Raw genomic sequence first — 16680 nt, 5'->3', positions numbered from 1 at the left:
TGCTTATTTAAAATATTAGGGCCATTTTGTTTTTCTCATTTTGCCCTATACTTATGGAAGCATCCCTTAGTTCACTTTCTGGAAACATTTGCGAAAAATTGGTTTCTCAGGTTTCACTAAGGAGGGCATCAACGGCTTCTGCATGACTAAAGAAATTTAATAACTCCAACTGTATTGCTCTTTCAACCCTAGAACAAAAGTTGCAAGACTTTGCAGAAGACTTCCAAAATTACACTGTTCTAAACTCCAACTTCAAGGTCTCACAAAATCTGGTGCAGATTGTTTAAAATTAACATCTATGTTCAACCAGTTTGTGAAGGCTTACGGTGAGTTTGATCTGTCAGAAGTCTGAAGTGAACACGAGGCCAGCTTGTATTTGGAATTGAAGCGCTGTGCTTCACTGCACTGTCACGAGTCTGTATGTATCATTACAAGTCATTACTTGTTGAAGAATGGGTTGTCAAATGCATCAGTTGTTTGCTCAGACATGCAAGTGGCATTTTATCATAGCTGTCACACTGTAGTCTGAGCAAAGGCTTGGCAATGCTTATTGCCGTGCAATTTAAAGTAACGAGCTTATGCATGTCCAAACAGGTGCGGCAAAAGCTGATCCAGAAGCTTCCAGGTGATGTCAAGGGTCCTGTGCTTAAGCTGCACCAATCACTGTCAGCCAAGGTAGGCAACACTGAACCTTTTGCTGATTAACCCACCACAAGAACCCAGTGGCTCAGGTGTTGCGATGCTCAGCTCAAGGTCGCGGGATTGATCCCAGCCGCGACGGTTGCATTTCGATGGGGGTGCAATGCAAAAGCGCTTGTGTAGTACAGTGGAACCTCATTGATACGATTCTGCGTAATAAGTTTTTCGGGTTGATACGTTTTGCTTTTGTTTCCAAGCCAGTGCGCCCCATAGGAGCAATGTATTTTCATGATGTTGATACGATCGCATTTTCACCTGAAATTGGATGATACGACTGCAAACTGGTATTTCTGAAACTCGTAGCTTTATATTCAAGTGTACTATATTAAATTACATTCCAACGACCCACGAACAAAGTGTTAAGGGCCGGCGACACTAGCGGAAAAACGCGCGCCATAAAAGCTGCCGCGAAGCAGGTTTTTCGTGCTGTGGGAAGGATCGGTTTTGGCCCGGTTTAAATTGCCACGCGCCCCAGCCTCAAGCGAAGCAGTCCAATGAGAGCTGCCCCCTTCAGCTTCAGTGATGTACACACGGGAACGGCCGGTCTGGAGTCGAGCTCTTGCTCTTTCAAGAAGGGAGGGAGCGCACGCTTCCAGACCGGCCGTGGCGCGGGAAACTTGTGTCATGCGGGCCCGCCCAGCCACTACTCTCGCACTCGTAGTATGTTCTGCTCGCGTCAGCTTTTGCTCGCGCTTGCTTTGGTTGGCTTTTCAGCCGAGATCCTCATGCGGTCACATGGCTGATTGAAACGCCTGCCCTCATTCGCCAGTCGTATCGCTCATTGTGTCACGCTGCTCTACGGTATTCCTTTGCTTCGGAATTATTGGCCTCGTGGTGCCGTGACCTCCGTAGCTATCTCAAGGAACTCGTTAGCTTTCAAAGAACTTGTTCACGGACTTTCGAAAAAAAAAGTTCAGCGAAGACTGACGAGCTGTTTTAAGGTTGCTCAATTGTGCGTGTGGGGGGGGGGGGGTGTTGTGATGCTGCTCCGCATAACACGCGTGTTATGCGGAGCAGTATCACTCGACCCCACAGGAAGCTTTGCAAGCCAGTTTGTCACCAAGTAAACCTGTTTTCTTACGTTTTGGGGCTTGCTTTGGATGATACGATTTTTGGATGATACATTTTATTTTCTGGTTCCCGCAAAGATCGTATCAACGAGGCTCCACTGTACTTAGATTTAGGTGCACTAATCTACATTTAATAGGGTTCCTTAATGTGCACTTAAAAAGTGGTGGCCATAATTGATCCGGACTCCCTCCACTCATAATTAATCATGCCTCATAATCATGTCAGGGTTTTGGCTCATAAAACACCTTAATTGAATAAATTTTTTTAGATACATTTTCGAAGTTGTGCTCTAGCACCTGTTTCTGCTCTAGCACCTGTTTCTCGTACGTAAAAAGATTACACCTAGCAAGTATGGAGGATTGTAAACACTTTAATTTGGCACTAAAGTTGTTTTGAAATGCCAGACCTGGTATTATTAACATTATCATGATGGTACGGAGCAAAATTTGCTGATGTGTGGCAGTAAGTATGATGGTGAGGCTCATAGAAAATAAACAAGAGTGCTGCGTGCTTTTTTTATCACTGCTTTCGTGTGGCAGCTTCAGAGATCACAAGAACAGAGTGGGCCAGTGTGTCATGACAGTGTGATGCATCTGTCTCCTGGGTACTGAAATTGCTTCGCAGAATGAAGTATTACAGTAAATTATTTATAGTGCCCCCATGCTTTGCAGTATTTGTTCTAGGGACTCTAGGGCTTAGAGGGCTTGGACCTTTATTTAATGAAAAATTTATATATAAATGTCATAAATGTCATGCCAGTACTGCTTTAAACACAGAACAGAGCAATATGCTGCATGACAGGGGTGTGTATAGGTCGCGAGACAGAGTTCTCGGACTGTCTCTTTGTTGTGGTTTAAAGGCAGTGGCAATGAAATTGTGCGGAGCCTTATTTTCAGTGGTGTCGCCATAGTTTCATATTTGGACGCACAGGCTTTTCAGAAAGGTGTCTGCATTTTGCCACAGCAGACTGCTTTTGTTTATTTGTGCCTTGGTGCCTCATGAAACAGCCAAATGCTGCGTATTAAGCATGTGTTCTTTGCTGGAACAAAATGTTTAGGTCTTATTATTTGGGGCAGGAAGCTAAGCAGTTTATATCTTGTTTGAATTTATAAAGGTTTACGTGCCGTCATGATAACGAGTGGTTTACTAGAGTAACAGACTGCCAAGTGATAGGACATGCTGTTGAGGGTGGTGTGATGGTAAGAAATTTCCAGGCATAGGATGGAGTAAAGTGATGCAAGATAAAGATGGGGGGGGGGGGACTGGAGATTGCTGGCAGACTCTTTCGTCATGCAGTGGAAATGAATGAATGATGGGGATGATGAATCGTGTTTTTTACACAAAAGTGTTTGAACATTCAAATCAAGAGGTAACTGGAGCATTTTGTTGCACACCAGACACTGGAAGACTTCCTGGCCGATGTGGACGTGGTTTTGGGACCAGGCGTGTGCGACATGATCATCCGCTCCGACAAGAAGAAGGAGAGGCAAGTTATTCTTCTCCATCCATCTTCTTCAGTGTGTGTACTAAACCAGCTAATTTCTAGCAGCAGAAGATCATTTCAGGCGAGAGCGTTTTTGGCACTTTGTTACAACAGCAAGCTTGGCATTGTGCCAGAAATGCTGTCGCCTGTAGATACTCATGCGTTCAGCGCTAATCTCGTTAAAATGAAGGTATCCCCAGAAATGCTCACCTGAGAATATACTCCCTGAATAACCAAACACCTCAGTATGCTGAAAATTGGAGACAGTGTTGGGAGCGATAAGGATGATGCATGGGCAAAATAGCAAGCGCTGAGGATAATTACATGGATTTTGGGAAGTTGTAATAGTTTTGGCAATTGCTTTGAGAGAACGACTGGCTATGGCACGTAGAAACCTTGTGTAAGTAATTTTATCGTCTTCAGGTACCATTTAAATCAATCCATGTGATTTAGTTTCATAGCATTTCTTGCATCTTCAGAATCGTGAAAAGTGTACAGCTACAGAATGGATTAAGAATTTTCAATTCTTTAGTGAGTAAAGTCAAGTTTACAGAATGTGAACTCCATGCAATAATTCTGTGCAGCAACGTCAGACACGAGAGCGTCAGCCCTAAACCCTATCCATTCACTTAAAAAATATGACTGATGTCAAATGTTGCAAAAAACAGTGAAAGAAGTGAACCCGCTACATGATGGTGTACTGACAGTGAGCACAAGCATCCAGTTGTGTGCATCATAACCCGTTCTACTAAAGCACTGTCAAGTGGTTCAAGGTGTATGCAAATTGTTTTTAAAATGATTATGTTTATCGGTGCTTTTGCTTTTGATGCACTATTTTGGCATGCATAATTGCACGCACGGTGCCTGAAGGGGATATCAAGAACATGCTGGCCAAATTTTAAGGTTGTAGGGTGAATGAGAAAAAGTTGCAATGTAATGTCAAAGCCTTACTAATGATGCTGAGGCTTGCCAGGATTCCAGAATGCTTGCCATAAAAGAACGACTCACTGTATCAGGTTGAGACGTTTGTAGGGACAGTGTGTGTGCTTGGATAAAGATGCTGACAAGATCTCAAACTTGTGGAGCAGTTAGTTCTGGCACGCCAAGGCAACAAAAGTCTGCATAAGTTGGGATAACGCCCTTTTGAATACAGTAAAACCTCGTTACAAGAGACACTCAAGGGACCCAGGGAAAATGTCTCTTGTAACCTAGCTCTCATGTAACCAAAAATTCTAAAAACACCGAGGAGTCGGACTAGATCACTTTATTATACATCAGCATCAAAGTGTGTTTAAACACATCTACAGGATGTGTTTAAAAAGCTCAGGATGGCTTAAAAGTCATTCATAGTAGTTTGTTTTTTAGTGACTGCAGATTGTATTTGCTTCGTTCCCAACTTCTGGAGGTAAAGCACTTACTTTGCAAGCCTTCCTATTGCTCACAATACCTTTGAAGTGCTCTTAAATATTTGTCAGCCTCAACTGCCAACACTTCCTGCCCTAATCGCAGAAAGCGTAATGACAGAAAGTTCGGTGCAATTTGTAGTCGCAACCATTAGAGGAATGATATCTGGCTGCGGAACGGAACAGAATCGAGGTAAGGGAATCAAAATTGTAGCACATGCCGGTTGGTACGACGTCGCTCGTGTTGCGTGAGCGAGTCTAGTGAAGAATTTACTCAAGGGACCTAAAAAAGTTGGCCTTAGTAATCGAGTGTCTTTTGTAACCATGTCTCTTGTAACGAGGTTTTACTGTAGTGAAATAATGAAAAATTGTCTGTGTAAGAAAATGTACGAAGATTTCAAAATGAAATATTGCACACATATAAGTTCAAACCCTGTGCACATTGAAGCATGCATAAAAAGCTTTCTTTTGAAATTTGAAAATGTTAATTTATGAGCGTTTATTCCAAGAAAGTGCACTTTCAAAGACACCACCATCAGAAAAGCATCAGTGGTGCGCCAAGGGAGAATCACGTTTGCAGTCTTGGCTGGTTCACTCTTAAAAAGTCTACAGTTAAATAGCAGTACGTGTGCACAACCAGCCCAACATCCAGCTTAGAAGCTGGATGGTGCGATTCTGCAAAGTAGCACACATCTTGTGGCTTTTTTTACCTGTTATTGCTGAAGAACCCTGGCTTGAATGCACTTCCTGGCTACTCTCCAGCAGTGCTCATACAAAGCTGGGAAGCGATAGCTGGATCATTGCAGTACATGTGCACAACCAGCCCAACATCCAGCTTAGAAGCTGGGTGTTGTGATTCTGCAAAGTAGCACACATCTTATGGCGTTTTTAACCTGTTATTGCTGAAGAACCCTGGCTTGAATGCACTTCCACGCTACTCTCCAGCAGTGCTCGTACAAAGCTGGGAAGCGATAGCTGGATCATTGCAGTACATGTGCACAACCAGCCCAACATCCAGCTTAGAAGCTGGGTGTTGCGATTCTGCAAAGTAGCACACATGGCTTTTTTACCTGTTATTGCTGAAGAACCCTGGCTTGAATGCACTTCCAGGCTACTCTCCAGCAGTGCTCGTACAAAGCTGGGAAGCGATAGCTGGATCATTGCAGTACATGTGCACAACCAGCCCAACATCCAGCTTAGAAGCTGGGTGTTGTGATTCTGCAAAGTAGCACACATCTTATGGCTTTTTTTACCTGTTATTGCTGAAGAACCCTGGCTTGAATGCACTTCCAGGCTACTCTCCAGCAGTGCTCGTACAAAGCTGGGAAGCGATAGCTGGATCATTGCAGTACATGTGCACAACCAGCCCAACATCCAGCTTAGAAGCTGGGTGTTGCGATTCTGCAAAGTAGCACACATCTTATGGCTTTTTTTACCTGTTATTGCTCAAGAACCCTGGCTTGAATGCACTTCCTGGCTACTCTCCAGCAGTGCTCGTACAAAGCTGGGAAGCGATAGCTGGATCATTGCAGTACATGTGCACAACCAGCCCAACATCCAGCTTAGAAGCTGGGTGTTGCGATTCTGCAAAGTAGCACACATCTTATGGCTTTTTTTACCTGTTATTGCTGAAGAACCCTGGCTTGAATGCACTTCCAGGCTACTCTCCAGCAGTGCTCGTACAAAGCTGGGAAGCGATAGCTGGATCATTGCAGTACATGTGCACAACCAGCCCAACATCCAGCTTAGAAGCTGGGTGTTGTGATTCTGCAAAGTAGCACACATCTTATGGCTTTTTTTACCTGTTATTGCTGAAGAACCCTGGCTTGAATGCACTCCCAGGCTACTCTCCAGCAGTGCTCGTACAAAGCTGGGAAGCGATAGCTGGATCATTGCAGTACATGTGCACAACCAGCCCAACATCCAGCTTAGAAGCTGGGTGTTGCGATTCTGCAAAGTAGCACACATCTTATGGCTTTTTTTACCTGTTATTGCTGAAGAACCCTGGCTTGAATGCACTTCCAGGCTACTCTCCAGCAGTGCTTGTACAAAGCTGGGAAGTGATAGCTGGATCATTGCAGTACATGTGCACAACCAGCCCAACATCCAGCTTAGAAGCTGGATGGTGCGATTCTGCAAGGAGCACACATCTTATGGCTTTTTTTACCTGTTATTGCTGAAGAACCCTGGCTTGAATGCACTTCCAGGCTACTCTCCAGCAGTGCTTGTACAAAGCTGGGAAGCGATAGCTGGATCATTGCAGTACATGTGCACAACCAGCCCAACATCCAGCTTAGAAGCTGGGTGTTGCGATTCTGCAAAGTAGCACACATCTTATGGCTTTTTTTACCTGTTATTGCTGAAGAACCCTGGCTTGAATGCACTTCCTGGCTACTCTCCAGCAGTGCTCGTACAAAGCTGGGAAGCGATAGCTGGATCATTACAGTACATGTGCACAACCAGCCCAACATCCAGCTTAGAAGCTGGGTGTTGCGATTCTGCAAAGTAGCACACATCTTATGGCTTTTTTTACCTGTTATTGCTGAAGAACCCTGGCTTGAATGCACTTCCAGGCTACTCTCCAGCAGTGCTCGTACAAAGCTGGGAAGCGATAGCTGGATCATTGCAGTACATGTGCACAACCAGCCCAACATCCAGCTTAGAAGCTGGATGGTGCGATTCTGCAAAGTAGCACACATCTTGTGGCTTTTTTTACCTGTTATTGCTGAAGAACCCTGGCTTGAATGCACTTCCTGGCTACTCTCCAGCAGTGCTCGTACAAAGCTGGGAAGCGATAGCTGGATCATTGCAGTACATGTGCACAACCAGCCCAACATCCAGCTTAGAAGCTGGGTGTTGCGATTCTGCAAAGTAGCACACATCTTATGGCTTTTTTTACCTGTTATTGCTGAAGAACCCTGGCTTGAATGCACTTCCAGGCTACTCTCCAGCAGTGCTTGTACAAAGCTGGGAAGTGATAGCTGGATCATTGCAGTACATGTGCACAACCAGCCCAACATCCAGCTTAGAAGCTGGATGTTGCGATTCTGCAAAGTAGCACACATCTTATGGCTTTTTTTACCTGTTATTGCTGAAGAACCCTGGCTTGAATGCACCTCCAGGCTACTCTCCAGCAGTGCTTGTACAAAGCTGGGAAGTGATAGCTGGATCATTGCAGTACATGTGCACAACCAGCCCAACATCCAGCTTAGAAGCTGGATGTTGCGATTCTGCAAAGTAGCACACATCTTATGGCTTTTTTTACCTGTTATTGCTGAAGAACCCTGGCTTGAATGCACTTCCAGGCTACTCTCCAGCAGTGCTCGTACAAAGCTGGGATCATTGCCATTGGCATGTACAGTGGAAGCCCGGTCATATAACCTCTAGTTTTGCAATGTCCCTGGTTTTACGACGGATTAGTGCAGTCCCAGCGGACTCCCCATAGAGACAATGCATTAGAAACCTCAATTATATTGTCACGAGACTTCAGAAGTACTCTTGGGGGTTTAATATACCGCAGAGCAGCTGGCTCCTGGAAAACGCGCCTGTCGGGGCTGGCTCTCGAGCAGAGAAGACGCGCGCGGTCTTCTTTGTTCTTTTGGGCTTGACCCACTCTTGCCATCGACCCACTGTAGTGAAATAATTGAAAAATTGTCTGCGTAAGGAAATCTGCGGAGATTTCAAAATGAAATATTGCACACATATAAGTTCAGACCCTCTGCCCATTGAAGCATGCATAAAAAGCTTTTTTTTGAAATTTGAAAAGGTTAATTCATTACGTTCGTCCCCTCTCATATGACGACCCATGTGAAACTGCGAACCCAGCGGCGGATGCGTGAGAAGCGTCGCCAGCTTCCGGCAGCTCCCTCATTCATGGCACCATCCTCTCCATCAGGAATGGGATAGCGCCCCTTTCCTGGCTCCCTTCCAGCCTCCTTTTTCCTCCCCTCGCATTGCTTGCCCTGTCATTGTTCATTTCCCTTCCCCTTCCTCATGTCGCTGAACAGCAGCCCACCTTTGTCCCTTCATAGTGTTTTCTTCGCGTATCCAATAAGCAGATCATATTGGATACGCGTGTTCATGCATACAGTTTGGAGATTTGTTTTCAGGCAAGCACACAAGACTCCTCACGCATTTATGGTTGGGTTTCTAGTTTTGTGTGGGTCATCCTATCATGCCGACAGGGCTAGCTGCCACCTCAGAACATGGACAATGCTACAGATGAGGTCATGCTTGTGCCTACGTTCGCCGATGTACTGCATAGCATAGACGACAACTTTCAGAGATTCGTCTGTGCAGGCGACACCACCGTAGGTGACCTGCTTGCAGACATGGCGCTTGAAAAACAGCTCTTGCTGCATGGCTCAAAGAAAGTCTATAAGAAGTTTGCCAATTTTTTTAAAGTCTGTAATTGAGAGAAGAATGCTTTAGCATGCTGGTGGGTGTCGATCGCAGTACACTAAATCTCCAATAAAGCATGATTGGCACCTGCAATGCAGTATTCATTTCTCATTTACTTCTCTGGCAGATTTTACTTACAAGTCCTGCAGAGTATTAGCCTATCACTTAAATTGGAGTTCCTTGCAACTCTGTCACACAAAAACATGAATTACAGACATAGATTTTATTGGTCGGGTTAGACAACACCCGTATTATAACAACGGTGTCACAGGATCCCGAGAAAGTCGTAAAATCGGGGTTCCACTGTATCACGCTGGTCTGTACGTTATGCAGGCAGTGGCTGCTGAGCCACCGTCAAGCCCTGCTGTCGCAACTGTCGGAGGCTGAGGACGCTGCACTTTGCCTGCACCTGGCTGTGCTTCTCGTGGCCCAGGCTCAAATCCAGAAAGCGCTGCACGCCTCGGGGCGCTTTGTGCCCCAGATTCTGTCCGCGCTGCGGACGCAGTTGACCCCGGACACATTCGCCGTGCTGCACCAAGCGCAGGGTGAGTAAGCTTATGCATCACTTACTACAGAGAGAACTTTAAAGGAGCACTGCAGGTGAACATCAAAGCGATTTAGAATGTTAGAGTACTGTTTTAGAAATCTTGCTACATTTATTTTGTCAGGAGGTGACTATGTTGCATAATTACAACACTGAAGTGCTATATTATATTTTTTCCACTATTCAAATCGCCTACAACAAATGGGACCACTTAGGTGGCTGTGCTGGTAGTCTCCAAGATCATGCTCCTCCAGGTGCCACAGCCTCTTTGAGTCAAAGGCTCACACGAAGAGGGTATCACATTCTTGGTTTCTCACGGACACATACGGTTGCGCATGCATGTACACACACCCCTCTCCTTAGCCGTGGCTGGTAGGGGCGAGGGGAGGGCTAACACTTGAACTGTTCTGCTTGAGGAGAGGAGCCATCGGCACCTGGTATTCCCTCCAAATGCCTGACCAGGCACGATACTACCTATCTTCACTGATGCATCATGAGTTGATGATTCATCAGAAGACACGTGTGCGTTAACCCTCTCTTTCCGTCTGTGCACTTTTGCAGAGCTCGTCATGAGGCACCTGACACTTGACGACTCGTCCAACGAGAAGGAATCGGTCACTTCAGCCCTCAAGGAGCTGGTCCCAAAGCTTAAGGAGATTGGCACCACCTACAAGAAGCAGGGCCCAACTGAGGAGTGAAACTGCTGTATGCCTTGCACTGCTGTTCCAGTGCCTTGGATGGATAGAAAGGGGTCGCTATGTTCAAGTTGGTTGGTGGCTTGAAAAAAAAATACTGCAGCAGTGTTAAAAGAATGGTCTGACAGAATATGCACGAAGTTTCAGAGTTTGGAATTTCGTGCTGTTGTGGCCTTTTCCTGTCGTTAATAGAATTAGAATTCGCATTATGAAACCGGTTTGCAATAAAGGAGGAAGCTTACTGAAATGTACCTGGGTGTCCTAATTCTTCATTTTTTGTGTGCCCGATTCGTTGCAGGGCCAATGCCCAGAGAATATCAAGTGTGCTTAGGCCACTTTTATTACACGATCTCTATGACAGTAAAACCTCTTTAATTCGACCCTTATTAATTAGAAACTTCAGATAATTGAGACTCATCCTCTAGTCTCAGCTGACGTATGCATTATTTAATGGCATCAAACCCTCGTTAATTCTGACTTATATGTGGCTGCACACTAGTTAATTTAGACAACTCTCAAAGCGCAGGGGCACCACAAACAGTAGTTTCGTTTTGACTCAGTGCAATGTGTGCGCAATGTCAAACACGGCGGCAGCTGCCGAGGATGAAGAGTGATTCTACCACGGCCCAAATGCTGGCATCAAACCCGCCGGCTACATCACGATGCTGTTGCCAACTAGCACTCTGGCCAAAAATAATTGGGGTGTGCACAAGGTAGTGAAAAGAATGTTGCGGATGAAGGCACGGGTCTTGTGCCGCAGCTGCACTGCAAAGCAACTTGCGAGGCCTTCGTCGCTGCGAGTGCTAATCAGTCATACGATGAGAATTGCAGCTTTTGTCGACACTGCTTTTGTGCCAAGTAGAAACAGGATTTGCCGATTCATTGAGTATATTAAAGTGTGTGGATGTAGTAAGTGCTTATCCTTCTTTTGATACTCTCGATAATTCGACATGCATTTATTAGGACATTTTTTTCATCCTATTAAATCCGAATTAAAATTTTACTGCATTTTTATGTAATGCACAGTTGGCATTACCACGTCACACAGTGAAGTAAGGGCACCAGCCTGCAGTGAAAATAATGTGGGAGCACTGGCCTGCCCCACTAACTTGCCATTTGAAATGAACAAATGCCAAATTAAATCCAGCCGAATTCTACACCTCGGATGCTGAGTACAGTCCTGGCTGTCAATCTCGTAGACATTGTCCGTGAGTCGAGGTGAGCCGGTATATTTTGCGAGGTAGGATCTGTCTCAGGCTACCACCTTATTTATACGAATATAACTTGAAATTGGTAATTACCGGCTTAGGAAAGCACCTCAAATATACGGAACAATGTTTCAGCTTAAGCATTATTTTTTTTTCCAGTCTTTTACGTCATATTGCATCGACCTTACACACCAGACAAGTCAGTTGTGCGTGGAAGCCACAATCGCCTGGAGTAATACAGATTCACAGGCGTGTAATGTGGCACATGTTGGTGAGGGAGCAAGATTTCAACAAAGTTTGTAAAGTGGACAACAGGAACGACAGGCGTGATTGGTACACTGATTGTATGCTTTAGCGCAATCCGCTACTATGCATCCACATTTGCGGATGCATCATTTATTGTACCACGCCATGCTGCCCTGAGGAACCAAATGCATGTGTCGGGCAAACTGTGCTTGCACATATGACACCGCACAGGTAAGCTTTGATTAAAACTGAATTCCGGGGTTTTGCGCGCCAAAACCGCAGCAATCTGATTATGAGGCACACCGTAGGGAGGGACTCTCAATTAATTTTGATCACCTAGAGTTCTTTAACGTGCAGCCCCGATGCACAGTACACGCATGTTTCTACCTTTCGCCCCCATCGAAATGTGCAGCCATAGCCAGGAATCGAAATCACGACTTTGTGCTTAACCCCTTAAGTGCTTTAGACGAGCAGAACTCGTTCTGCCCAAACTGTCCCCAAACTGCTTTGGACGAGCAGAGCTCGTCCTAGCGGAATAGGTACACCCCTCTAGCGTTCAGGACGAGAAGCGCTCGTCTACGGCTTAAATTGCGTGTAATCCACCTGATGGCAGCATTTACTCGATGATTTAGTTTTGTTCTGCGGTAGGAGCGCGGTTTTTGTATGAAAAGATGGCATGCGGTGGCGGCAACCCATGCATAGCTGGTCCGTCAACGCGAAAAAGAAGCTTTTCATTTTTGTCATCTTCTTCGAGTGATGATGATTCGGATACAGATGTTTATCTTGTGTCCAGAAGTGATGACAGCGATGACGGTGAATTGAGCAGCTCCTCCGGTGATGATGAAGACAGAGCGGAAGCGAACATCGCGAGTGCTCGCCAGTGGATCCTGCTTGATGTGGACAATCCTCCTGTGAAGCCTCCTCGCTTTCCCTTCTTGGCCATTCCAGGCAAGACTTTCAGCTTGTCATCGCCAGATGACCTTATGGAATATATTCAGCAGTTTCTGGACGATGAACTCATATCACTAGTGGTAGACGAAACCAATCGCAAAGCGGTTGAAACGCTCTCCTCCGAGTGAACACTCCCACCTAAAAAAATGGGTGCCGGTTACAAAGGAAGAGATGGGGGTATTCTTTGCACTCCTGCTACTGCAGGCAATAGTTCACAAGCCTCGACAGCAGTGGTACTGGTCCAAGAACAAGTTGTTGTCTACACCTGTTTTCGAAGAGGTTATGTCCTGCCACCGGTTTCTGCTAATTATGCGAATGTTGCACTTTGTGGACAATACCAGCATCACGGATCTTAGTAGCCATCCACAGCCGAAGCTGTGCAAGATATGGTCATTTCTGGAGCGATTCTTGAAGAACTACTGCTCGGCATATATACCAGAAAGAGACATATCAACAGACGAAAGTCTAATGCTCTTCAAAGGAAGACTTGGATGGGTGCAATACATCCCGCTCAAAAGAGCAAGATTTGGCTTGAAATTTTTCTTGCTTTGTGAGGCATCTTTGGGATATGTGTGGGATGTCTTGATCTATATAGGAAAAGGCACAAATCTAGGCACGCCAGCAAATCTTCAACCTTGTGGCACCAATGGGTACCAAAGTTGTTATGAAGCTCATCGAGCCTTTGCTAGGCAAGGGGTACTGCCTGACGATAGACAACTTCTATACTTCGCCAGAACTCGTCGACCTCCTCATCCAGCACCGCACGGATGTGTATGGCACCGTGAGACCAAACAAAAAAGACATGCCTCCAGATTTCCAGACGAAGAAGCTGAAGAAGGGAGAGGTGCAAGCCTACCAGCGCGGTAAATGTATTGCTCTCCAATGGCGAGACAAAAAAGTAGTCTCCGTCATGAGCGCAGTGCACACTGCAAGCATGGAGACTTTCAAAGATTCGAAAGTGCGAGACGTCACATAGCCCAGCATCGTGCATGATTATAATCACACGATGGGCGGTGTGGACAAGTCGGATCAGATGCTGTCTGACTACCCTGTCCCTAGAAAACGGCAGAAGATCTACTACAAGAAGATCTTTCGACACTTGATCGATGAAGCGACGTTTAACTCTTTTCTCTTGTACCAAAAAGACGGAGGGAAGATGAGCCACCTTGACTACCGCCTCGCCCTAATTGAGGCGATCCTGACTAGGTACCTTGATCCTTCAAAAAAGACAAAGCGCGGCCGATCGTCTGATGTGCTTGACGCTGTGCGTCTCAAGGAACGGCACTTTGCTTCTTACATCCTGCCAAGCGAAGCCAAAGCAGCGCCAACAAGAAAGTGCTTCATTTGCTGTCGGAAGCGAGGAGAAAACAGGAAAAAGTTGAGAAAAGAAACTTGCTTTTAGTGCAGGAGCTGCAACAAGCCGCTTTGCGTTATTCCATGTTTCAAAATTTTCCACACAGTCTCGAAGCTTCCCGAGTGAAATAGCCCAAGGGTACTTAGCCTACACAAGGGAACAAAGATGTGACGTCTGCAACTGTTCTTTATAAGGTTTTTATTTATATTAGCAGCAGGTAGCTGGTCTCCTATGTATTGTTCCGAAATAAACTTTATTGTGTTGATTTGACTAAGTATGTGGTGCAAATATTTTTTCAACATCGGCTAGCTGCTTTTTAGTACAATCAGATTCGAAATCAGCAATAAAAAAATAGGCACTTTTGGTTCGGAAATTGTCAAAAAAATAGAGCACTTAAGGGGTTAACAGAACAACGCCATAGCCGCTAGGCTCTAACACAGTTGTGTGTATGCTTTACTTTGCCATGATGGGCAAGTCTGAGGGACCATGTGCACATGAGCAGTGCACCCGACTCATGCGGCGCATTGCATGGACAGACTGATGGTGCATTAAGGAATGAGCTGGGCTAATTGGAACAAGCCATAACAAATACTTAAGTTGACACAATTGCCTAGCCAGCTGCCCTGTATAGCAGAGAAGTGGGTTTGCTCTTCATAAACACTTGCTGCAAATCGTGGAAGAACGGTGTTAGTACACACTGAAAATTAAACACCCTGTTGAATCCCTCCACATTGTGATGCATACCTTGAAAAGTGGCACTGTACAATAGGGAGTTTAATTAGAATCAGAAGTTGTAACGAGGAACGTGATGGCAGCTGGACCTCGCAGGTGAACGTGGCATCAAGGTAGAACGGTACACAGCTGTTTGAGCTGCATCTCGACTGGCGGGCAGCTTGGGTGGCACAACAACAAAAACTGGAGAGCCAATTCAGAATTTTGACCCATGTTGAGACGCAATTTGCAAGAAATTTGCACTAGAATAAGGAACAGTTGCATCAGCAGTTCTTGTGTGTGACATAATTTTCTTGTAGAAGAATTTTTCTTGACCAGGCAGGGGTGGTAAAGTGTGTGAGTTAAACCCCCTAATGGAGGGGTTTTTGGGTGGGTTATCCCATTTTACTATGCCGCAGGTTGAAACTTCATGAAAACAGCTATTAAGCTAAATTATTGTTTTCGTTAGTACTTATTGACAGTATGCTGAAAGATGATAGCTAAAGCCTGGGCTCTGCACAACGTCGGTAATAATATTGAACAGGTATCTAAACTTGATTTGAACACCGTTCACATTGTCGTTTTCTTTTTCTGGAAATGACCATTGATGGAGCATTCTGCTATGTGTATTGGCCGATAGGGTTACTTCTTGGGGTAAGCAGGTGCGTAATGAACAAGACAACCGCCGCCTGCACAATAAACAGATGTAGACAGAATAGGTTAGAACCAACACTTTTTATGGGAAAGTATTTCTGAAGGAAGGATCGGTGCTCTCGTATCAAACATGGCATACAGACAAAAAGGGGGGGGGGGGGGAGGGGTAAGAGGAAACAATGAAGGTTCTTTGGCAAAGAACAGGACATGGAAACGAGGAGGGGAGGTAACACCTGTCAGGCCACTGTTAGCATATAGTGTTGTACTAGAGTTACTGTATATATACAGTAACTCTATGTTGTACTAGGGCTGATCTTGCATAATATTCATAAATCATAATAGACATGGCCAAAAATGGTTACTGGCTGTTTCTTATTAAGTGAATTTGACTGTACTTCTTGACCTTCAAAAGCAATGAGAGGGCATACACGTGTTCGTGCATTTTTCTCCCCAATTCTGTGCAGGTTAATCTGAACATGCACTGGTGATCTCTGTGGAGGTGAGCTGCTTTCCTAAATGTTCAACTGCAAGCTCAGCCTGTTCAGCAAGCCAAATGTCAGTCTGCTGGTCGTCTCTTTCCTCTGAATGGTTTATATACAGGAAAATTATCCCATGTGAGGAAGCAGGGACAAGTTTGATGTAGCAAGTAGCTACAAACCCCATGCACCAGTGGATGTATCTTCCAGTGTCCTTCTGAGAACCCTCCAACTATTAGAACTGCCTCCGTGGGATGTCGCTTTGAATGCATACTGGTCGGCTGAGCCTGTGAACAGAATGCCTGTCACTCCAGTGAGGTGTCCTGCTGGATGGAATGTCACGCAAGTTTAATGCATCTCCAAAAGTGATATATAAAGAATACAGCCACATAACTCAGTTGTCCCTCTGACCACTTAACAACTACAGTACACTCTGCTTGAATGGAACTCGAATAGAGAGAAAAATGTGTTCCGTTTATTCGAAGTTTCATTTGAGCGATGGACACAAAAATCGCAACAATTGTTTTATTCTAAAAGCATCTGAGTGCTTTGATAATACTGTGGTGAAAAGAAAGATACTTTACTGCACTCTGCTTCTATTATTGTAGCTTCTTTTGCGCAAGGTTGTGTTCATGAATGAAAGAACCTACAACATTTCTTTGCAGTTGGCGCATTCAAAATGCCACTGCAGACTTACAACTGCATCTTCTGCCCTGCCTGGTCCGAAATAGTAACACGCACAAGAACAGTAATATCTGTCTTCATTAATAGACTCGTAGTCTTC

At 45.2% G+C, this 16680-nt stretch overlaps 1 protein-coding gene across 1 annotated transcript in view; it reads left to right on the top strand.

Annotated features, from left to right (window-relative positions):
- LOC119461587 (E3 UFM1-protein ligase 1-like) overlaps window positions 1–10547 on the top strand; it is a 42379-nt gene extending 31832 nt beyond the window's left edge. The window contains exons 14-17 of the mRNA XM_049673240.1: window positions 595–675; window positions 3168–3260; window positions 9395–9602; window positions 10163–10547. Of these exons, the coding sequence (XP_049529197.1) occupies window positions 595–675; window positions 3168–3260; window positions 9395–9602; window positions 10163–10299 (519 nt within the window). The 3' untranslated portion in view covers window positions 10300–10547. The remainder of the gene's footprint in view (window positions 1–594; window positions 676–3167; window positions 3261–9394; window positions 9603–10162) is intronic.
- The last annotated feature ends 6133 nt before the right edge of the window (window positions 10548–16680 follow it).

The sequence above is a fragment of the Dermacentor silvarum genome, chromosome 8, assembly GCF_013339745.2.
Source record: "Dermacentor silvarum isolate Dsil-2018 chromosome 8, BIME_Dsil_1.4, whole genome shotgun sequence".
In the NCBI taxonomy this organism is placed as follows: domain Eukaryota; kingdom Metazoa; phylum Arthropoda; class Arachnida; order Ixodida; family Ixodidae; genus Dermacentor; species Dermacentor silvarum.
Note: the sequence above shows the minus strand (reverse complement) of the source record. Positions and strands in the feature narration are given on the sequence as shown.